Raw genomic sequence first — 24614 nt, 5'->3', positions numbered from 1 at the left:
AATCAATAAATGTAATGGTCTGCGAGGCGGATACATCAAAAAGCCCAATTGTGTTGATTTCTCGATGATACAACAATGGAAGAATTAAAACAATGACAGCATGGTTGCTGTATGTTTACAAAGCTCGTGAGTTCGTGAAATTAATATTTTTTGGCATCACAAGCAATGTGAAAAGTGGCTGCCCCAGGAAGCTGAGCTTGATGAGAGTGGCAGTTCAATGTCAGCGCTGGGGCACATGATGCCAAATCCTAGTTCTACCAAAATATGCCCGATGATTTAAGTCACCATCAACTGACAAAAGCTACAAGAAGAAATGCAGCGAATTGCATCCAGTGCTGGGTATCTTGGCATAAATTGCCCCTTGACCCATTCACTGCCAGTGGGGTGTGTGACGCACTGTATGGCGCTGTTCACTCAGCTGTCACCAAGCGTGGACTGACATAATATGGTTACCTTAACCCCTTAATGACAAAGCCCTTAATGACAAAATGCATTGTTTTCAATGGGTTTAGGGACCACCCATTGTCCTTAAGTGGTTAATATTAAAGCCTTAACATCTCTTTTCTCTATACGTAAATGTTTCTCTTTTTTGTGATTTTTTTTTTTAATTTTGTGAATAATGTCTTTATTTAATGTTTTTTTACGGATAAGGCAGTAAAACTTACATCTCCACCTATCTCTCCAGATTGAAAAAGCATGAATGGTATTAGCTTTCATACATGGCTACCGGTAACCTTATATATAATTGTAACAAACAATTTTATATAAGGCATTGAAACAGTTAACTCTGTTGGTGGCAAAACCATCCACTTTTGCGCCTTTCAGCCCCAAATACATCAATCGAGTGTCTCAATGGTAAAAGGCATATCACTGACTGACGCTGTGCCTCAAAAAAAAAAAACTAGAAATGACAAACAAAATAAAACATGAAGTTTATATTACATTATTAAAAATGTATGGTCTGGAAAAAAATAAAAAAATAAAACTAATCACGTTTATGTAAAATCAGTTCAGATGGCGTTCAATATCCAAAACGTATTAATAATGTATTTTCCGCTTCACTTAGACAGTGGAAAAGCATATACTGTATATTGAATAACAATATATCCAATAACATTTTCAAATTGCAAACACATTTTAGGTGAAATAGGAGGGAAAGACTTATTTTTTTTATTTTATCCAATGTCCAACAAATGAATGCATTTGGTTATTATACCTGTAAAAAAAACAAAGTTCTGTGTTCTATCCTTCCAAGACATCAGAGGCTCCAGGTCCTGAGTTCTTATCACGTAATTAACATATATTTCATTTAATGCTTATCACTTTTGAGAAATGCAAGGATAGGTGGATGTTTATATAGAAATGAGAGAAAAATCACACTCTTCTTATCTCTTACGGTGTCTTTTGATCTCCTGTCATGTCTTGTGTCCACTATAACAGTTAAAGCGCCATTATATAGGCATTATTATGTTTTAAAATAATTGCCTTTTTAACTCTTGGTTTAGTAGTTCCAACTTTTTTAACAGAAGAATAAGATAAAAGCTATTTAATGCCGGTTTTCGAAATCCAGTATTTGAAGGCTGGCGAAAACCTGAGAGTCCTAATTATCCCTTTTTCTTAATCAAATGGCCAGGGCTGAATTAAAAATGTTTTATTTATTTTTTAATTAGCGTTGCTTGATTATATAGTACCTTGAGAAATAACAAAACTCTGGAAGAATCTTGGCTGAATCATATAATAATTACAGATGTTTCTGGGTTCCACTGATGGTCCACAGAAGAGCTATAATTAGCAGGAGAGATTCAGGCCGGGACACCGGGCAAAATACTCCCCGGTCTCACACTCTGCATTACAAAGCGATGCTGTTACGGGCGAATGTAAGCGCTGATCCCAGACAGAATAACTGCCGACGTCTCTTCCAGTAAATAAAATAAACATTCTTCTGAGCGTTGCTTTATTTTACAGAGCGCGAGGATAACGATGATGATAATCGGCTATTATAGAAAATAAATCTTCGTCTCAATGTTTTAGGACAATAATAGAAATACTGAAATCATGAGATAAAGATATTTAAGGTTCACAATTTCAAGCAGAGAAGGAAACAAACAAGAAAAAAACTCTAATGTCACATTAACCGAAGCACATAAAAACTGATTTCTCATACACATCTTACCGTTCCCTAAGGACCCGCATTTATACCAGCACCCCCCCCCAAAAAGGAACCCATAAATTGTGTCTCAGAATACTTTCCCTAATTAAATCTCATTTACATCGCACTTTTATTTCCCCATTGGCTTTGTCCCCGTCCCCTCTAAGAAACGGCATGTACGGCATAATGATCTCAGGGCAATTACTTGCAAAATGAAGACCATTGCTAAACGATCTAAACCACAGGTAGAGACTTTATACGCGCATCTAGAACTCGATGTACAACAAACATTGGGTAATCGTACTTCAAGCTGCCTCCAACACTCTCCAAAGACAAATGAAGACCTCCGCAAATATGGTATAAACGTGAATGTGTATAGGTTATAGACATACTCGCCCGATCTGTCGCTCTACTGGCCGCATATGCCCGTCCACACATCAAGCATACAAACTTTGGCGTGGATGCGCAGACCCATTTAAAGGAGTACCAGGGCCACCAAGTCATCCCCAGGCTAGACCTGCGCATAAATATTTTACAGGATTGTTATAGACCACAAGCTAGGAAACAATGTGCAATGTCAGTCTGCGGTTGCCAAGGCCAGTAAGGTATTGTCGTGTATAAAAAGGGGCATCAAGTCGCGGGATAAAGATATAATTTTGCCTCTGTATAAATCAATGGTAAGGCCGCACCTTAAATATGCTGTGCAATTTTGGGCACCTATTCTAAAGGATATTATAGCACTGGAAAAGGTGCACAGGCGGCAGGGCCGGCCCAAGACCAAAAAAAAAAAAAAAAAAAAAAAAAAAAAAGTTTAAAATGCCGCCCCCCCTTCCCATTATCTACCCTTCCTCTCCCTCCCTCCCATCTACCCCCCTTGTACTTACCTTTCAGCACTCTTGCGGCGAGTCTCCCTGTTCGGTCTCGGTGCCGGCTTGTAATGCTGAGCGCCGGAAATGTCATCTTCCGGCATTGAGACCGAACAGGGAGACTCGCCGCAGAAGAGAGAGCGGGTACTGATAGCTTGGTAAGCGAAAACCACCCGGCGCCCCTTTTTTTTTTTTTTTTTTAAAAAGCAAAAGAAACGGGTTGGGGCGGCAAAGTGCTGCCCCTTCAAAAGCGCCGCCTGGAGCAGTTGCCCCACTCGGCTCCATTGTCGGGCCGGCCCTGACAGGCAGGCTACAAAATTAAAGGAATGTCGTCTCAGAGGGGATATGATAACATTATATAAATATATTCGGGGCCAATACAAACATTGTGTGGAAATCTGTTCATAAACAGGACACATGGTCATGCGTTCAGACTGGAAGGAAGGAGATTTAGTCTAAGGCAGAGGAAAGGGTTTTTTACAGTAAGGACAATAAGGATGTGGAATTCTCTGCCTGCAGAGGTAGTTTTATCAGAGTCTGTACAGACGTTTAAACAGCAACTGGATGGATACCTGGAACATAATATTCGGGGATAAAATCTTTAATTATGGGGAAACAGCTTATTGCTCCAAGGAGAAATCTGACTGCCATTTTGGGGTCAAGAAGGAATTTTTTTTCTCTAGTTTATGCAAAATTAAAGAGCCATGACTGGGTTTTTTGCCTTTGTTTGGATCAAAAGCAAGAAATTACCAGATATGGGAAAGGCTGAACTTGGATGCATGTCTTTTTTCAGCCTATGTAACTGCAAATCCTGATTAGGTGAACGCCAAAACAAGTGCAAACATAGCCAAGTCAATAAACTTGGAAGAGCAACCCAATGAAAACAGAAAATGAACTGAAGTTCCGAGTCTAGGGATCCAGGCAACATAACACTTAATCTAGAAATTGGGTAGCAATAAAATTACACTTTGGGTCCTGAACATAATATTCTAACCACCACGTGACTTGTGATACCATAAAAAGCCTTACTAGCAATACACCTTGACACCTCTGGACCATTTGAAGTTTATTAACCTTGATAACTACATGACGATAGTAATCGAGATAAGGAAAGCAAACCAAAAAGGGGAGATGCAAAACAGAGGGGGATCATTCAGCTGAGCATCTACAGCCAATTCCATTAACATGTAATGGGAAAACCGATTACTGAGACTATATAATATGTAGGGTTTGCTACAAAAGTGACCATTCAATAAAACAGTTTAATGTGCATGATCACTTTAATACTTACATTTGTTATTTGAAGATGCCGCCCCCCCCCCCCCCCCATCTCAGGCATCCCTTTGGCCATGTAGTAAACACCTGATGCCTGTGGCCCCATGGACCCCTATAACTCAGCAAGTGTTCCTTGGGAATGGGCCACACAGCTCCAAGCGCTTTCCTGACTGTAGAAATCCAAAGTCAGGCATGCAGGCGGTAGAGGGCCACATCTCTATTGAGAGTTTTACACACTCTAGGCACACTTTCTTAAAATGCACGGTAATATACATTTGTGATGCTAGTCTGTGTTTTAAGGATTTCATTTTCAAGGATGTACTCATCCAGGTTCTCAGAGTTTAAAACCCTGTTGACATTACCTACGTGTTAAGGATCCATGAAGCCTTAAGCTTCAGTTACACATTAAAAGGTTTTGCATAAAGATGGCAATCTGCCCGCCAATACCATACTCTGCCCAGGGAGCAGCAGCCAGTATTGGACATTCCATGTCGAGGGGCATCAAAGATGGCACAAGAAAACAATGACCGTTTGGTTGTATTGAGGCCCCCGATCTAGAATACTGTGCCAGCTGTCACAATGACTAGACTCCCATCTGTATCGCAAGTGTCAAAGTTACACACGAGACACCAAGAATTTTAGACCCATTTTATTAACAAATATTAATAAATAGCAGTTTCGATGTTACTGTGGCCAGTGATCTGAAAGGAAAGAAATAGAATTAATGCAGGTCATGTCTTGACAGGTTTGTCACATGTCATCTATTGGCTAGAGTGCCGTGTAAGTTATTTACACTAAATTAACCCCGTCTCCCCAGAGTGAGGTTTCCCATTTAATACTAGCGCTGTGAACGGTAGTTTTGTTACTCAAAGCAGAACAGAAAAGCCGATTTAGCAAGACATGCCTTGGTTCTTATTGTTTAATTGCCTTTTCTGTCTGTACACCAAGGGCGACACATATCAGACAGACCCAGAGAGCCTTCCAAGTCACGAGACCTAGTTTTGCATATTATGGTCAAGTACTCATGATCTAACACCACATAACAACCCCCCCCCCCCCCCCCCCATTTGTGAGGATGGGTCATGACAGGAAGCTTCTTGGATTGCATCACATGACACCAATCTCAAATCCTTATGTCACAAGTAGTGTCAAACCTTCTTATGCAAGCCATAGCATTGTAAAACCCAAACTACATCTTCCTTTACAATCCCAACACAATAAAGAATAAACATTTGGTGGGAAGTCTACATCAATGTCTTGTCTTTAACTGGTAAGACCATGTGCTCTAGTAGATATAGCGATACTATCCAGGTTGGGTTTGGTTAAGTCAGGGTCACATCCACCCAAGAAGTGTTGTTACCACCTCCAGTATGACGGTGACATTCTTGGAAAACAGTTTAAAGCTCAAGAAAGCATTTTGAGAAAGAACCAAACACAAATCTATACTTACAAGGTGGAATGGGATGCAGCCTGGCCTCCGATGCCAGCAGGAGAGGTCCAGATGATACAAATCCATGTTCTGCATTTCCAGAGTCCACACTTCGTCCTAGGTTGGGGAAGAATATACATGACTATTTTGCAATGCTGGGTATAAAAACCTGTGGCTTTCTGGGTCCTAGCTCTAGCCTGTTTTAATAAAATTCTTAGTCTCAATTTTTTTTTTTTTTTATATGGAATTTCATTGGGAGACTGTACGGCCTCACCACAGGAGTCTAGAAACTAGCCTAATTCTGCACAGGTCTTTCAGTGCCATTAGCCTGAATCTCGTTTGTCATGGTGATTTTTAGGGCAATAGCCGACATCCAAAGAATTTATAACCAAGTCTAGATAGAGTCTAAAAAGGAATTTGAGCCAGAATTTTGGTTACTTTATAGCCTTAGACTTATTGGCAAATCATACTCACCCTTACGCTGCTTCTCTGGGATGCATGATCTACTGCAGAGTGGATCGGAGGAGAGCGCCTCCGCATTACAAATAATAACACTGCAATGGAAATAGATCTGAAGGGGGAAAAAGAAAAAAAAAAATATATATATATATATATATATATATATATATATATACACACACACACACACACACAATAAGGACTAGAATATTAAGCACCTTACCATCACACCAACAGGGACATTTATGACCGTTCTAAGCAGATATTACTATGAAGCTAGTGCCATTTCTCAGCTATATACGCTTCCACTATGCCACAATATTTGAGCGTTTATGTGGAAAGCGAGGTCTGCCATTGATGTTTGATGAGAAGGCCCAGCTTGCAATCTCCATTCCAATTCCTCCCAAAGGTGTTGGGTGGGGTTGAGGTCAGGGACCTGTGAGGGCCATTTCCAAACTCGGCCAGCCATGTCTTTATGGACCTAGCTTTGTGCACTGGGACGCAGTCATGCTGAAACGGAAAAGGGTCTTCCCAAAACTGTTCCCACAAGCTTGGAAGTATAGCATTGTCCAACATGTCTTATGTCCCTTCAAGTACATCAACAGGTTTTGGGCAATGCTATGCATCCAACAATGGGATGTTACCAAGATTATCCCAGCAGGTACCAGCACATTTTTGTTTTTTTAATGGCGCCTCTTTCTACCACTGAAGCCAGACTGTCCATGATTTTCAAAGGGTTTCTAAACAGGGCTTTGCAGTTAATTGTATCTTTGGCACAGCACATACTACTTAGCGTGGGGCACACAACAGCCCACAGAACTGGGTGACACTCACCTGTCCCAAGTAAGCTTTGTCTGCTTGCATAAATGTAAACATCTTTACTTCGAATCGCTTAAGATGCGTTGGGAATCTTACTCTCGAGTCTGCATTCACTGGATGGAAGATTGTATTGTAGGCTTCCAAGTATTCACAGCTGTGAGGTAGAGGAGAAGTTTAATTCACAGTTTCAACTCAACTAAAATAAAAACTACACGCCATGAAGTGACCACCTTATTTCCAACAGCAAACAAATTCTAACGCAAGGCTACTTTTAACTGCAAATCTTTTACAAGACCATTTGTTACTGCGTACCTGTTAACTACAACATCCCACTTTGGTAAGCTGCTCCTTTCAAGTGATGCAGTTGCCCAACAGTGTTCCAAGAAGACTTCTAGCCGGGGATCCTGGCTTTGTAGGAGTTCAACTTCAAAATACAGGGGGTCTCTCAAATACTTAGCCACTGGGTACTCTGGATCTCCATAAAATGCAGTGTATGTGACATCTGGAGAAGTGTCCCCCACAGTTTAGTAGCAGAAAAAACCCCAAAAAACCCTCAAAGGATTGTCATCAACCAATTACATTGACTAGCAGTTGAGTTGAATGCAAGGGTTCAGGTGGTTAGGCGGCATTTCTAACTTGGCAGTGCCATCTTGTGCACAAAGCTTTTAATTCCATATGAAAGTCACCTAAACCTGTTGCACTTGACGAGAAAGGCATTGTTTTAGGACAATACTGCTCAACGAAGGACCATTTCATTGTTGGTGTCAAGTGCACAACAGGTTAGTCTTACAGAATTCAGTTTATTCACAAAACGAACTGATAGTGGAATGCCAAGTGAACTACAGAGCAGAGTATTTTGTTGCGACTTTAAAAGTATGCTGTAAGGTGTGGGGGGGGGGGGGAATAAAAGAAAAAAATATATACTTAAGTGCTTACCTTTACTTAACCTTAAAACCAAAGTAAGTGTAGCAGAAGCAGTCTGTGCACCGGGTGTTGGGTTTTCTATAAAGCCATAGTTTGACACTATGGTGTTATTCACTGTGTACGTACAGGAGATCTGAAGCCTATTGATGTGGGGGGGGGGATAACGTTAGTCTACATATTATCCAACTTTAACATGTTAGGACCTATACTATTAACCAGCATAGGTCAAGGGCCATCGAAAGACTAGCAGGACAAGGGCGAGGGTGAACAGCTGTCCACAAAAAAAAAAAAAAAAAAAAAAAAAAGTTCACTTACGTAAAAGCAGCAACTGTAGTTCCAGGCCTGAAGTATAATACGTTGTTGTCATAAATCATTGTGTTACCTATGAACTGTAGGGAAAAGGAAGTTGCATGCCATTGGAGTTAAATGCCAAGGTGTTTCATATACCGGTAATTCAGCACGCCAGCATCATTTTTGCGTTTAAATGCTTAAAGTCTGTTTTGCACGGATAACAGTATTTTACTGCATGTAGCTCTGGAGAGGATGTAGTTATTTGCATATAGTCTCCTTTAGCTCCTCCCACCGGCTGCCTCACCTGGTGCAGGAGTGTACTGCAGAATGCTTCTTGCACATCCTCTGTAGAACTCCCATTGTAATTAATGTATGCCAGCAAAACATCATTCATGTAACCGGCTGCTTCAGAGACTTCAATGGGAGCGCTACAGAGCATGCAGACGGCAAACCTGATGGAATTGGCAGGTTCCGTACAGGCAGGCGTGTTAGGACCCAATTGACAGAAGTCATTCTGTAACCCAAATAATTACAGAATACAACGTTTCTAATCTGCATGCCGTGAGACACATCGGAGTCTATAGATATTTTGTATGACATTCCAGTCTTGGGAAGCATGAGGATTTTTAATATATCCCTTAATGAGAACTACTTCTATAGTGTGTGCTTTGCACAGAAATTGTAATCATGCACAGCCAGATAAATTGAAGATAACATTCCTCATGTTTTACACCAGCCAGTTTATATGCTGTAATATTCAAGAACAATAAAACTCATACATACAGCTTGACCATAACAAATCCCTTCCCCAAAACCCACACCTTAAGCAGAGGTCTTTTCTGCATAGGAGTTAAACCGAGCATTCCACACCTTTATGGCAACATGAGATGAGTGGACTATGCCAAGGTAGGATGTGCTTAGTTAGAGACACTTCGAGTCAGACAGAGCAATTGTAACATGACGTTTTGACCAGCAAGTTACCTTCCTTGAGGTTCCACATTTGTTCACATGAAAGCTAAAGACTGCATTTGTCTCTGTAAACGCAGTAGGTCTACATGATGCTTCCCTTAGACGAAGGTTAGACAATTCCATGTCTGGTATTGATGAAAGCTTCATTACTAGAACAGTCATGGTACCATTTGGAGAACACGCTAAAAAAAAAAAAAAAAAAAAAAAAAAAAAAAAAAAAAGGGCGGAAAAACAAAGTATTAACGATTCTGTTCTACCCTTTTCCACAGGAGCACAACACAAACACAAAACCACTTACTGATCAGCTGGGGAGCAGAATATATGCACGATATACTAGACTCATACATTGTGAGTCCATCGGGGCCATCTTTTAGAGTCAATGGAAGGGTTACTTTGATGCCCTTGGGGCCAACTTCCTAATGGTGGGGATAAAACCAGTTACATTGATACTTGCAAGTCTTCTCTATAACACACTTGATAACAGTTTGAGGGAAGAATTAGAAAAGCCACAATGCCATGGCGGTTTTGCCATGCCCAATATGAAACAGCAGAGAAGAAAATAAAAATATATATTTATATTATACACACGGTGCCAACAGCACCCTGCATTGTGGTATACAAAAACTCCAGTGGCATAAGAGCCACTTTAAGTCGATACATTGCTTTACATAGTCGCCAATGGAGAATTAAGTCTTAGAAAGATGGCTAATGTGGCAACGCCTACAATACACCAAAGCCCTTAACGTGCTTAAATACAGTTACCTTATTTGGACCATTTAGCAAATAAAGCTAAATATACTGCAATATAGGCTGCTATACACCAATAAGTCAGTTTAAAGCTTTATAGATGGAGCAGCAGTATAGGAAAGGATGGCTTACGTGCCACCAGGATTCATACTTACATCATAGTTTACCAGCTTTGACGAGACTGGTACCGAAACCGTGAAGTTTGTTTTATCTGTACTGTAAAGATATCCATTGGCTTGTGCGTTCTCAGGCGTCACAGGTTGATTTTTGATGTAAGGAACCCATTTTTCAGCAACAGTTCCACGCGCAACGAACAAGGTCAAGCTATTTCCAGCACAAGATCCATTGACCCTAGGAGGCACTAATTGTACAAACAAGAAGTGCCAATATTGAGGGCCAGTCTAAGTATTAGACATAACAATACTTTATGATGGGGTACCATGAACGTTAAGGTTGACGTTTTATATACCACCATAAGCACATTTGAGTTCAGCTATTCAGAACAACCAGAAGGAAATTTGTAATCCTGTATACTAGAGCTTGGTGCCCCCCCCCTTAATATTTGCATGTACGGGAAACCAAAATGCGCACCTTACGGACTTCTCATTTAACTCCAATAACTAAAGCATGTTATGTCCATGCAGAGGAATTATCGATGTATTTTCCAATGAAAGGGCTCCTTTAAAATTGTGTGTGTGTGTGTGTGTGTGTGTGTGGGGGGGGATTTAATGTGTTAATACATATTCATATTAACACAATTATATGCACCCCCCGCCAAAGGGCTGCAGTAAGCTTAAATAAGGTTCAATTGGACATTTGTAGTCTCATGGTGGTAGGCCAAGTTTTGTACAGAAATACTACAACCATTAATAGGTAGAACTACAGAGGCTATAGAAGCAGATATTGCCCCAGTGGTTCTTGGCAATTTCTTTCCAACGCCAATGCCCAGGCATATTAACCACTATTCAGCAGCCACTTCCCAAACAATCCAGTCTTCAGCAAGTTAAGCTCTCTATACATGCCAAAAGCGCAGGTCCATTGCCATCTAGTTGTGGTTTATTAAGTGGGCTCTTACCAGCATCTCTGATGGCTGTGATTATGGCCGTTGCGGTGAAAGTCTCTCTATTTGGAATGATAAGGAAGCCAAATGTAACGTTTAACGTGTAAATGCTGGTATATTCTGGGATATACTAGGAAAAAGGAAAAAAAAAAAAAAAGTAAGTTTTGTTTATCAGGTTGTGTCAAATGTTTGTTTTTTTCTTCCGAGTACCTCTTTTTTCACATTTGTATCGTTAAATGGAACTTTTAATATAAAGGTGACATTTCCATTTGGTTGTTGCCGAGTTGATACTGTATAGCCCAGTTTAATGGCCTCCTCTATGGTCAACGTAAGCCGCTCAAATGTCAGGTTAACCAGCAGAACATCAGGAAGAAACGTTCCAATTGTGACATTAAATATTTGAGTCCCCTTCATGGTTTCTGGAGGCAGGAGGACACAAAAAGAAAGACAGCTTTAAGCACTTGGTGAGCTCTTGTACTAGAGTTGTCTAGTATAGCAACCGCCACATCAATGTCAAACAGCTATTTAAAGTTGATAAGGCATATGCAACATACCATTTGTTATGATAGGAGGCCGACGAAGAAAAGGTGATATTATATCCTTAATAATGGTGTATTTTGTTACGCCCCACCTGTTGTCTTCCCATAAATTTTCAATGAACGGCCTGATATGGTAAGTTACACCATATTCTCCATTGGCAACATGACTCTAGAAGAAAGGAACCAAGTTAGACAGACAACACAACACAGCAGACTGCTAAAGCCTACCGATACGCTATTATAGTCCTACATACCAGGGTCTTTTATGTAATGCAGAATGTGCAACGTTATCATATTCTAACGTGAAAGTTTGGATAACAAAATGTTAGTGTACCGAGCGGATATATTAGAGCATTTACCCCTCCATTGAGTCCACCACTTCAGGGTTAGTCTGCTCATGTCACTGAACAGATCAGTGTTACATTCTAAACAAGGCTTACATCACAAAAGACAAATTAAATTTCCCTATATTTATATTGGAAGTGTCAAATTATGATTCTAGGTCTAAGGGCTTACACTCATGCAAGCTTTAAGACAAGTTCATGAGATCAGCGTTACTGATGGTTTGAAGTATGAAGGGACTAAAGGGCAACTAGCCACCATCAGCAATATACCTAATCAGAAAAGCTCAAACCTGGAACGCTTGAATTCCTATTTACCTTATAATAGCCACCTTCTGCCCCCAAAGGTACAGTGACTGTAGTGGCCTTGCTGTCATCCACCACCACATAACTCCTTCTTAGAAGCTCGTTCGCCGTCAACGTGGTGAGGTCCACACCGACTTCTGTGCGGCTGTTACTCACGGTGCTGGCACCGATAAGCAGAGGTGGAATGTTCTTTGGGACAGTCCAAGTGATTATCCCATCTGTATGCGTTACATCATCTAGAAAGGAGAAGATCCAACTTGCAAATCAGTTATTGCATAGCAAATATGAAATTCGGTGGGATATTCCACATTTCGAATGTCGATCAAGTGGAAATAACTGAATTACACATGGGACTAAAAATATAATTTACAGCCACAATTCTGGCTACCAAATTCTGTGTTTTGTATATAAAAGTTGGAAGATTTATTCATCCAACAATGTTTGATGTAGTTATTTATATTTAAGGTTAACCAATCCTCTACATGGTCTATGTAGGCGAGGCCAAGAAAGTGGTTTTTATAGCTTCAGAGAGCTGCACATTAGCAATTCGTATGTGTTTTAGGTCTATTTACCCAGCCCAGTCTAGTAGACACCAAAACTATCACTCTTCCTTTGGTAAACAATGCTTAACCACCTAAAGTCTGGAGGAACAAATTAATATTGCCATCAAGAATCTCCCCAATGTAGCATCTGCCCAGGGAAAGTTACCCAGCAGGACTTGCCTGACAACAAAATGACAGCCTTTTGGTTTTACAGAACATTCAGAGGAACAGATAACCAGTTTGTTACTGCTAACCTACACTACAGTATACAGGACTTAATTACCCCCCCCCCCCCCTTCCCAAAATGACTTCCTTCTGAGTGTTTAGTTTTAGTAGAAAGACTGCAGCCAAATATTGAACCCAATACCCCCAGGTAGGCTTTGCATTTCAGAAGCCTTCATCCCAGTTTGACCGACAAGACTAGTTAACTCACCTACTGGGCAGGCCACAGCCGTGTCAACCAGAAGAATGACCCATCGTTGTTTGTAAAATATAGTGGCTCGTACGGAAGTAAATCCTAATCCGGCAACCTGTGGAATCCAGTGCCACAATTAGATATTGCAGAAATAAGTTTACCTTGATGAGACAGTTTTGACAATATACGGCCCATTACACGTTTACCATACCCTTTGCACTTGAGCTTCAGCAGTGTTATAGGGAGCTCTAAGAAGGATCCTTGATTCTGTTGTATTTATGCCATAGCCAAGACTTTGGGCATCTTTGACCAGCATTGCCTTCCGAGTTGAGGTAAGATGGAACACCACTTGCCAGATTGACATTAGTCCGGATATTGCCTTGAAATTCACATAAAAGAAAATAAAGTTAAGTTACAGGGACCATCCACTATTCCCTTTTGTCATGTTGTATCACTTTCCAGCAGAGCAAGCATTTTATTTAATTTATTTTAGATCCCTGGTGTGCCTGTAAGGTCTTATATTCCTTAGTGCTCTGGTTATAGGATCAGGCAGCCACTCAAGTACATCAGGCCAGATTATTTGCCGTCATGCAATTAATGAAATACAGAATGAAAAAAATGTAATATTCAGAAACGCCTAGTTTGATGCACGCAGATTACAAGAGCAACATTAGTTTAACCCCTTAATGACAACACCTGTACATGTATGGGCTCAAAATGCATTGTTTTCAATGGGTTTAGGGACTGCCCATTGTCCTTAAGGGGTTAATATCCATATCATATAGGAACCAACAGATTCAATCAATGGCACTTGCCGACCAAGCCTTAAACGCATACCTCTGGAAAGGCATTCGACCAGTCCTCCGGCTCATCTTGGAACACGCTTTCAGCAATCACTGGGATTTTCCTTCTAACAGACACCTAGAACACAGTTACTGTAACTTAGACGTTACAAGACCGGGCAGACATAACAGGAAATTCTCAGCCCCCCCGATGAACAGTAAAGTATAAAATATCAGAGGCAAGATCGGAATACTTTACTAGAATTGAGATTAGAACACTATAGCAGTTTTCATATTACATTGGGTCTTTTTAAGAATAAAAGCTAGATCAGTCATATTTCCTGGTACCCGATGAATCTGGTTTAGTTAGCCAGCGCTGGCACGTTACCTCCATGTAGTTTGTCTCACAGAGTATTTCACGAGCCTCCCACACATAGGGGCAGCGAACTTGTTTCATATAGCTTTCCGAGGCTCTTATGTCGGAAGTTGGAGTGATATCTATTCTTATAGTCACTGTGAAATGGCTGTCATTCTGAAGACAAAAGGATAATGATTCGTTAACATATGATGCCTCAAGCTTATTGGGGTGGGGGGTGTTCCTGTTGTAACTTACCCCAATCTGAGTGTAACAGCTGAGAAGAGATGCCCTAAAAACAATATTTCCCCACTCATCATATGCAATTGTGTATCCACACCGTGAAGCCAATTCATTACCAACCTCAAAGGCCCTTCCAAACTGATCTGCAATACAACAACATTTGAGTGGAAACAAAGAAATTGGTGGCATACGACAATCAGTTTGTGGGCCATCAGTTTTTTCCTACTGTAAAGACCCCAAGACTTTTTCCGCAGTTGGTTCCGTCATATTGAATGTAACCATATGCCTATCCCAAAGTTAGGTCGGTGGATTAAGCTCTGCCACCCACTCAATGAAGGGAAACTTCGTAGCATTATATCCAAGCCCCTGACCCCATAGTTCCAGATTTATCCCTTATCCTTGTTGCATACATTGAGATTCCTTAGCCTTTCCCAGTGTTCTAAAATCCAGTTAGCCACCTTAACCAGAAAGGAAGCACTACGGGTTATCATGGTTCCTCAGCTGATCTTCCATCCAGAAGTTACCGGATTGAAGTTCTTTACCAATTTAGGAGTTGGGTATAGTTTAGTTTAAAACTGCAGAAATTAATATTCCAGCAAAATGAGAATTTGGGATTAGCACTACAAGCAATTAATGCATTCATTGATACTACTGGAGCCATGGGATCCTCCAGAACACAAAATCCACTCCCTCAACTCATATATACTGTAACTGTAGGGAACACATTGTTGCCCATATAGACAGAAATTCAAGATTGAATTTAGATTACACACCATAATTGTCATAGTAATGCGGGGAGTGTCATTGCCACCCCCACCCCGAACATTAGAAGTGCTAAACAGTCTAGCATTGTTTACAGCAGAACCACCAAGACTATTTTTATACAAGTTTTATGCAGTAAGAATGAGATTTCAGGACTTACCAATGGCTGAAAATGCTACATGTTTATTAAGCACAGTATCAGCTGCCAGATCGATCCGCACCAGAGATCTCTTGCATTGGGAAACAAAGTCTGAAAAAAAACAAAAATATTGACTAAGAGTCCCGGAGCTTCAATAAAGCTTAACTGAAAAGGTAGGTTGCAGGGAACCATATCTGAAATGGTCTACAGCAAGGTGATCAGGGGGAGCCATGCTTCTCTTTTAGTCTGGACCATTTAAGTTAACACATGAGTCTATCCCAACAGCTTGTATTTTCCATAAGCGTTCTTTGTTTACAGGAACATCTGGTTACCCTTCACTGATACATATACCAGCTCCACAGACCAGATTACAAGAGATCTACAGGTGTTAAGCACCTGGGCCCAATCAGAGTAATTGATACAATGGACTGAATCAAAGACATACCAAAACCAAGTGGTAAGGAAAATCTTAGTGATGGAGTTCTAGCTTCAGAAGCTATTAGGAATGGGACCTCTACTCCTACCTGCAGATGATAGTTGCTGTGTCCAGACTTCAGTCACCAAGACAATCAAGAACATCAACCTAGAAGCAAATAAAGCCAATTGCAACACATTGTAGACTGTTAGAAACACACATTGATACAATATTAACTTGTTAAACAAGCCACCCTTCCTTACTTGGAGAATAATTGTGCACCCATGGTCACAGAGCAGACAAAATCCACCAAAAAACAACAACCCCTCACACCAAATCCAGCAAGGAAACCAAAACACAACAACTAGGAGACACTAAACGTCATCATTCCACCGCTCCCTATTACTCTCCACTAAAGGCACAGATACTATTGCAGCAAACTGTTGCTCTGCAGTTATATATAGCTAAAGAGCTTCACGTTAATTGGCTTAATTACAAAACACAGCTATAAATGAAATTTAACTAATTAATGGCAATGAGTCTATATATCCAATGCTTGACATGAATTAACACTTTCCGCTCAGTTGGAAGAGGCTTTTTAATGTTTAAAATGAAATGTATATATTATTTCCATTTGTTCCACTTTATCATCTAGTAAGTTGTATTAAACATTTTTTTAACAATTACATTACTCAAAAGTCCAGAGCGAAATCTAATACAGATATTGAAACAGGACTCTATGGAGCGAACCAGGTTTTGTATTTGACTATATATATTTTCTTATATCTTTACACCGAATTAAATCAAATTACAACAGTTATTTTTTTAGATATACAAGTAACGATAGGGTTAACGTATCAGGCTTTTAATCCAAGCCATATATTAATTTCACAGATCGCTGAACAGTACAGCGTACGTATGTACCCTACAGCATGTTAAATTCACAGAATCGAATCTATAACTCAGTTATACTCCCCAAATACTGCAGAGGGCAGCACTCACACTCACATTCACCCTAACCCTAAGCCTGCACCATAATACAATTAGATGATGTTTTCATAGGCTATCGAACCTTAAAGCAGGGGTGTCCAACCTGCGGCCCTAAAGCTGCTGCAGGACTACATCTCCCATAATGCTCTTTCAGCTAAGTGGCTGGCAGAGGAGTACGTTAGATGTAGTCCTGCAGCAGCTGGAGGGCCACAGGTTGGACACCCTTGCCTTAAAGTAAAACGCCCATCGTTTTTCTTAATACCAGTATCGGATTAAAAGTACATTTTCAAAAATATTGTGCCCTTTCCTTTAAAAGTTCTAGTTTTTGGGCAATTGCATATTATCTGCCTAACTATGCCTGCGGTAAATAATACTCTGACGCTGATGAAAGTCTATTGAGGAAGTCCTTAGCATTGTCATAAAGAATCAGCTCAAAGCGGTGTTTGCGCAGGGAAAGCCACCCAAAATATCAATTGACTGGAAACAATGGCCGCCCCCATTGTAATAAATAAAATCAAATCATTTTTTTTTTGTCACTGCTAACCTACATTACTGTATATAGCGCTATATTTTATGATCAAAGAGAAAATTAAGATTTCCGTGCAGCTTTCCCTTTAAGGCATTACCCTGAGATATACAAAGTTTAACAACAGGTTAATTATGCTATTATTATTTTTTTTAACTGAATTAAGTGTGAATAAATAATAAAAGTTGGTTATTTATGTACAACGGTAATATTATTCATCATTAAAGTTAAAATGCTTTTTTTATTATACGTAACACTCGGTTCTAGATCTTGCCTGCGGATTTTGTTTGTAATAATTTACTTAGCTACTTTTCACTTGCAAGTGAACAGCCTCCAGGGCAGCTGATTAGATGGCACCTTTAATTGGAAATTGTTTTTTTTAAATGCATGTTGCAGGGCAGCAAGTGATTTTGTGGTTAATTCACTAAACCCTGAGTTATAAGTGAGATTAACCATTTGAGATTCTCCTAGAAGACGGACTGAGTTGGGACTACAGTGTCATGTGTATAGATTATGCATTGAGATCCACGTCATCCCTAAAATTATTTAACCCCATTAAATAAACCCAACATTGCCTTAATTAAGCATCGCAGTCTAAAAGGGAAATCCGACATGTTACTGTGGGGTAAAATACTGAAATGTCGATCTGAGAGGGGCTACGGGTGGAGTACTTTGCAGCCATGCTTGTCCTTTAACTAACACTGTGAGTGTGTGTATGTGTTAATTTCACTTCTTGTTATTGGAGTAATTTCCACTTCTTGGTTCTGGATATTGCCAGAAGGTTCTTGGACCAATGATGGAACCTTGAACAGTTACTTTTGACTCAACCAGTTTGTAATTAATTATGGATACTTTATCTTATTCCGATTGGTGCCAGGTAGGATAACCTGCCTAGAAGTCTACATAGTAGACGCTGTATAAAAACTGAGTGTGGGAAGACCCCTTGCCAGAGTTGAGTAGAGCTGATGTTTAACTCTCTCTATGTACTTCATCCTTATCAATTAATTACTCCATACTCTAACCCAATGGTGGTCTTGTCTTGAATACAATGTATGACTTCCACATTCTGTTGGACAGCATTTGTCAGACTGACCCGCAGCATGTAGGATTCATAGGTGTCAGGTGTGCAGCGGGTAAGGTAGAAGCTCTTGTAGACCAGATCTGTAACCAAGGGCCTATCACTGATGCATCATTCGGGTACATTTTATGTAACCCTGCAACATACATGTCCTCATTTAAAGGAGCCATATTTTGGTCAGGATTCTGCGGGGTAACACTTTGCATGTGCTTTCCAACAACATGTGAACTGTAGATGCATGCTGAAAACAAAATAGCCGATCCTTACTATGCTGGTTGTCCTAGAAGATTTTGGTAAATTGTCTAAAGTGAGATTTTCCAGGTGAGTATATCAACTGATATCACTACATAAAGGGCTAACTCAAGTGAGTGTCCCCTCCAAATGGGCTGAGCCGGTGCTGTGTAATGTATAGCTAATGTGTGGAGGTTTAATGGATTGACTCGCTCTTAACTATGCATTATACAGGGCCAGCTCAGCCTTTCTTGGGAGAGAAGGTCAGTGAGGTTGCTCAAGGTGGGAGAATCTTCATATTGCAAAGTAAGCAGAAATGTTGTGCTGTCCTTTAATTCCCTGGTTTAGTAATACCCTTTAATATATGATCTCATATGTAGATTTATCTAAATCAGTGGTGGTATGATTTAAAGTTTTGGTTTTTAGTATTGTTCATCACACTTGTTCAGTGGGTTAAAATCTGGTGAGGAAATACAATTTATGTAGCATAACTTTACATTTTCCATGTTTGCTAGGAAGTGCAATTGATATTCCACACATGGCCACTGGATGGCAGCACTTGTTCTCAAAGGCTGTTGAAATAGACCATGATGATTGCTTAATTCTTTTTGTGAACAAAAATGTTTCTTCACATTGTTCCAATAGATATTGTTTATCTGCAGATTTGGAGGCCACCATTATGTTGCTTACATTCCAAACTCAAGCACTATTGATGTTTCATGGCAATTCTTTTCTCTATAGGCCTTTATTAGGCAGATGGCCCCTCAGAATGTGATCACAAAAGCTTATGGTGGTTTTCTAGTTGATCGCACCAAGATAGTAGACCTAACCATATAGCCCTGCTATAGATGAAGGTGTATTTGTGCATGCATTAGTTTTCCATGTATGGGACATCCGTGATTAAGGTTGGAAGTCTATGAGATGCTGTGACACCAAAATAGTATGACTTGGCTTCAAATGTTTTAAAACCTGCATACAGGTGCCTTAGATTGGAATTTTGCCCAATATCCCTTTGGACTTCATTAATTACACTAATGTATTCTAACTATAAAATTATGTGTACCAAGCATATAAAATGCATTATTTAGCTAAGAAAGTTTTGTTTTGTAAACGATGTGCAACTTTTAATGAAACTCTCAAAGGATCGAAATGCTCGGCCAACAAGAAGAACCTACACTAATTACATATGATAAGATAATTAGACACAAATCTGATCTAGAGATAGTCTTTACGATACTTCCTATAAAGAAGTTTTACTTTTTAGTCACTAACCTGCATGTAGTTCTCCTGATGCTTAAAGGGAGACTCCACTCTGTTTTTATTAAAAGTATCAGATTAAAGTACAGTAAAAATATTATTGCGTAGTTTTCTTTTTTTGGCAGCTGCATTTTAAGTTCTCGCTCTGCTATCTCATCCCAATCTATTAGACAAGCACCCTGAATCCTTATCATACTTCCCTTTGGGAAACAACAGAATGACTCAGTCTTAATCACCTAGTAGGACACACTGGCTAATGAAAGTCTATGGGGAAAGTGACTTCATTAGCATTGCTATAAAGAATCAGCTCAGTGTGGTGTTTGCACAGGGAAAGTCACCCACAATATCATGTGACTGACAACAATGCAGATAATGGAAGTTTACGGGAACAAAATTACATCAAACCAGGATTCTGTCCATGCTAGTTTACGTTACTGTTTGCAGCATCCTTCCTAGAAATAATTTAAATTTTGTTTCATTCATACCGTAATTTCTTGACCATTAATTGACACATATAGGCTGTTGTCATAGAAACTGAAAAAAACTTTATACCAAAAAATTAGCTCTGCTAAGTTTTATTTGCTTAATGTGCTAAAAATAACAAATAAACTTGAGCATCAATGTAATATATTAAAAAAAATACCGGTAATATATAAAATATTTATATTGGTTCCTTACTTGTTATTCCACTCATAGCCACTGGGTGGCTGAAAAGAAGAAAAAAAAGACTGATACCTCTTTATTGTTTTCCAAGTAAATGGTGTTGCAACAATGCCAGATACGCAGGAAGGACAACATGCCCGGATACAATGTCACGGCAGCTGGGCATGTCGTCCTTCCTGTGTATCTGGCATTGTTTCAACACCATTGTGCATTGGAGTAGGCTACTGGTTGCAAGTATCAATGGACTGGTGGCACTAGGGTGCCATTGAGGGGGGACTAGGGAAACTTCCCTGAAGCCCCAAAACTAGGCTAGACAAGGCAATGGAAAAAAACATAGCAAAACTGACGCAGCTGCTTTAGGCCCCTTACTGTACTCCTGGGCCTTGGACAGTTGACTCTTTTGTTCTATGTTAAAAATGGTCTCCGGTAGTTTGTTGGACCGGAGTGGTGTGAGGGCACCAAGTTGGTTAGGTAGCCTGTGTGTACCAAATATACTCAAATATTTCTAGCGCTCTGGATTTGAATAATGCGCTGCTCAGTTGTGGTTGTTTTGTGTGTTGTTGTCTTGGAAATGTTGAATATATAAAGTAGCAAACAGATACTAAAGGCTATGCACTAAGATTAGAACTGTATTGGACGCAGTGAGTGATCAGAAGTCTGAAGAAAGATGGTCCTATTTCTGGACATATCCCGAAAAAGTACTTACGATGCTATGAAAACTGATCCGCTGCTAGTGCAACTGTTCTCTCTCTGTTTTTACTACATGACCTGACGTTACTGGAGTGTCTTTGGCTACCAAGGTCCAAGGGGAAGCCCCGTCAGCACGACATTCTTACAATTCTAATCTCATCTCCGTCATCAATGGGAAATGTCAAGGCTTTATCTTGCTGCACTGCGGGTCCCCAAAGTGGTCTAGTTCAGCACAAATGTATTTAATTGCCATGCCCCAAATGAGATGTGCCCGTCTGGCCAAAGGTGTGGGCAGAGATGTATTTTGGCTGGGTTTGGTTTTAGGCCTGACCAGGGGCCGCTGGGGGCCACTTACATCTGTGGTTGTCATATATATAATGTAATTTCCCGGGACGGAGTAAGATCATCATGGTCCATGGTATATGTTGGCCGGTTACTAGGCAGCGGTGGTGCTACTGACCTCAGTTATGCAGCAGAACGGCTGCCACCCCCTCCTCTCCGGTCCTAGTTGGCCTAGACAAGAACACACCGCTGGGCGTGAGACGGTACAATTTCCATCTTACGCTTTGACGTGACAGCTGAGGATCATGGGATTTGCAATCCAGTGACGGGAAACGAGCTATGAACGCGGGACTCTTTGTTAAGCGATTCTTTTGTTCTAGTTTTTTGCTGCTTTTCACGCTTTTGTTTATTTTGTTTGAACTATCATGAGTTTAGACAAAATTATTTGTTTAAAGTGCACCTGCGATGTAAAAATGGCTTGTCTGCGCTTAAAAGGCCCAATATTTCAGCTTTGCATTTTGCGTCTCGTGCTAATGCTGCAATGGCTCTTAAGAGGGAAACGATTTGCATAAATGTAGCATAAGTCCCTGGGCCTTAAAGCAAGTCACAAATTTACAGAATCCCAAATTTAGCTTTGCCAGTTGCACATTGCACCTTTAAATGGAAACAAAATGGAACAATGTAGTGATATAGAGCGGTACGGAGTAGAACTGGGTTCTGGAAACTATTGGGCCCATCTAGTCTGCCATTGCAGAGACATGTAGAGGCTCAGACCTTAATCAGTCCTTGATCTTGTCTCAGGATAGTTTTATGTCTATCCCATACATGTTTAAATTCCCTCTACCACTTCTGATGGGAGGCTATTCCACTATGGCCTCATACCCACCGCTACATTAATCATGATAACCAATTACTCCCAAGTCGCTCTCTTCTGTTGTCACTGAAAGAACAGGGTCCCCAATGCCATATTCTGCTTTAGGATTTTTATGTACCAAGTGCATTATTTTACTTTTATCAATGTTAAACTATTGCTTCCACCCTCTTGCCCATTCTTCTAATTTACGTAAATCACCTGCCATTTGGCTCGTTTCAACTGGATTCGGTGGCTAGTGGCTACCATTGTTGTTAGTCATATGAAATTTTGGCAATGCTAATAAAGTCCTGGTTATGCTGACAATGTCCCTTTCTCTATAGACCAAATGAGTGTTTAAGACAAAGACATTCTATAGTTTGCCAGCAGACGGTCTAAGAGCTTTCTGTGCTAGTCGATTTGGTCACAAAAACAGACGTAAAGACATAAAAAAGGCTATAAAAGAAAAATGTAATAAGGGGAACACCATTTTTTTTGTATGCTAGTAGGAAAAACCAGAGGTTGTTTCTGCTCGCATTGCCGCTGCCGGTGAACGTCTGCGTGAACAATCTTCCTTGCCGGTACTTCCCACGGCGGAAGTGCCGGCACCGGAAGTTGAAGTGTTATGTGTAGATGTCCCCCGCCGGCCCCGCAACACCCCGTGGAGTCTGCACAGGTAAATCTGGTGGGGGTGGGACATCTTGGGGACAGAGTGGCAGCATATCTCGGGGGGGATAGAGTGGCAGCATATCTTGGGGGGTACATCTTCGGGACAGAGTGGCAGTATATCTCGGGGGGCAGAAACCTTTTTCATTAAAAAAAGCACCTAACTTTTAGGGCGCGGCCTATATGAGGGTGCGGCCTTTATCCGAGCCAATACGGTAATTCTCAGCAGTTTTTGGAGAGTCTACAAGGCTTCTTGGTGCACCAAGTGGACCATTTGATGGGGCCTAGAATGACATCAGTAGCACCTGACCTTTGTAATAATTTATTACTGGACACGCACATGCTGTTTGTTATCATGTGGTATGGTCCAAGAGAGAGAGAGAGGGATCTAGAGAGAAAACGAGACAGGGAGAGAGAAAGAGAAAGGAAGAGATCACTCTTTACTTAATGAAACCTGTGCTTGACAAATAAAAATAGGTTTTTGGACAGAATTGTATACATATATCTTTGAGGGATTGATTAGACTGTTCAGCTGTTCATTTTCTCTTGAGAAACCTTGAAACCCGAGAGGTAATAATTCCCACAAAACACAATCCAATATGTCGGACCTGATGGGTTTGATGACAGCTTCCATGGTTGAGCAACTTGCCTTTAACTTGGTTTAAGTGAATTACCCTTGACTTCTGCCAGATCTCCAATGGACTCAACGAGGACTCGCATAGGAAGGTTGCCATGAGAATTGAGAAGGTGATTTTGTCAAAGTATGGAAAACTAAGAAGAAACGTGTCTTAAGTAAAAGCTTAAAGTAGTCAATTCATAACATAGAACACATGGCCCGAGAAAACGGGTTTCTCCAGATTCTACTACTGTAGACTCAAAACAGTGATGCAGAAAATGAATAGCTTCTGGCAACAACTGCCTTTATATGGCAATGTGTCCGGCCATCTAGAACTGGGAGACTTAAATGACTTTTATTCCAGAAGCGCGCACAGACCCGTGGTCTAACCTAAGGGGTCTATTCGCTAAAGAGAGGGTTGTCAGGAGAGTTCCCACTCCTTGGCTTCACTCTACACTGAGAAGGTCCAACCTCAGTATGGATCTGCTGCAGGAAGAGCTTGGTTAGCCCTGCATAGGTAAATATGTGATCTCTCTCTCCAAAATCTGCCAGCGTTGTCCCTTTTATAATGAACCCCAGCTCTCCTGTCGTATCTCCCCTTAGTGAATAAATCAGATATAATGTGACATTATGAAGTCCAGCTGCTGAGGACTACAAGTCCCATTGTGCTGTGCCAGCTGTAAATCACATAATCTATGCCCAAAGGGGCTTCTTTCTGCTGCTGCTGCTGTGCCCACACGTGTGATTGTGCGCAGCGATCAGCGAGCCCTAGCCCGGTATGCCATACGGAGGGGGAGCCCCCAGCTGGCAGATGGCCCTCGCTGGGAGAGCCGTGCGTTGTATTCCCCTCTCAGGACGGGAGGGGGCCGGCCGATCACCGCCTGCCTCGCCTGCCCGCATCCCCTCCCCATGCAGCCCTGTGTGCTCGGGAGGGACCG

General features: G+C 40.8%; 1 protein-coding gene across 1 annotated transcript; it reads right to left on the bottom strand.

The window, feature by feature from the left end:
* Positions 1-4542: 4542 nt before the first annotated feature.
* Positions 4543-22664, bottom strand: LOC149288336 (uncharacterized). The gene is made up of 23 exons (XM_089491877.1): positions 22608-22664; positions 20588-20616; positions 15937-15995; positions 15434-15523; positions 14527-14654; positions 14302-14445; positions 13969-14052; positions 13343-13510; positions 13150-13246; positions 12187-12410; positions 11543-11696; positions 11199-11407; positions 11004-11118; positions 10084-10289; positions 9480-9597; positions 9194-9363; positions 8237-8310; positions 7934-8061; positions 7310-7499; positions 7013-7151; positions 6194-6290; positions 5741-5836; positions 4543-4652 (listed from the first exon to the last, which is right to left on the bottom strand). The coding sequence occupies exons 1-23, from the start codon at positions 22662-22664 to the stop codon at positions 4543-4545; spliced, it is 2886 nt and encodes a 961-aa protein (XP_089348003.1).
* Between the last annotated feature and the right edge of the window lie 1950 nt (positions 22665-24614).

The sequence above is a fragment of the Sceloporus occidentalis genome, unplaced genomic scaffold (assembly GCF_023333645.1).
Source record: "Sceloporus occidentalis isolate IW3139 unplaced genomic scaffold, rSceOcc1.0.p SCAF_52, whole genome shotgun sequence".
NCBI classification, from domain to species: domain Eukaryota; kingdom Metazoa; phylum Chordata; class Lepidosauria; order Squamata; family Phrynosomatidae; genus Sceloporus; species Sceloporus occidentalis.
This window is presented reverse-complemented; position numbering and strand designations above follow the sequence as displayed.

Bases quoted from the DNA above. Each gene is read 5' to 3' on its own strand.
- LOC149288336 (XM_089491877.1), bottom strand. From the start codon at position 22,664: ATGGTAGCCACTAGCCACCGAATCCAGTTGAAACGAGCCAAATGGCAG. The intron at 15,996-20,587 runs GTAAGGAACCAA...ATTTGCTTCTAG, and splicing joins GGCTATGAGTGGAATAACAA to GTTGATGTTCTTGATTGTCT. The intron at 7,152-7,309 runs GTACGCAGTAAC...TCTACCTCACAG, and splicing joins TGGGATGTTGTAGTTAACAG to CTGTGAATACTTGGAAGCCT.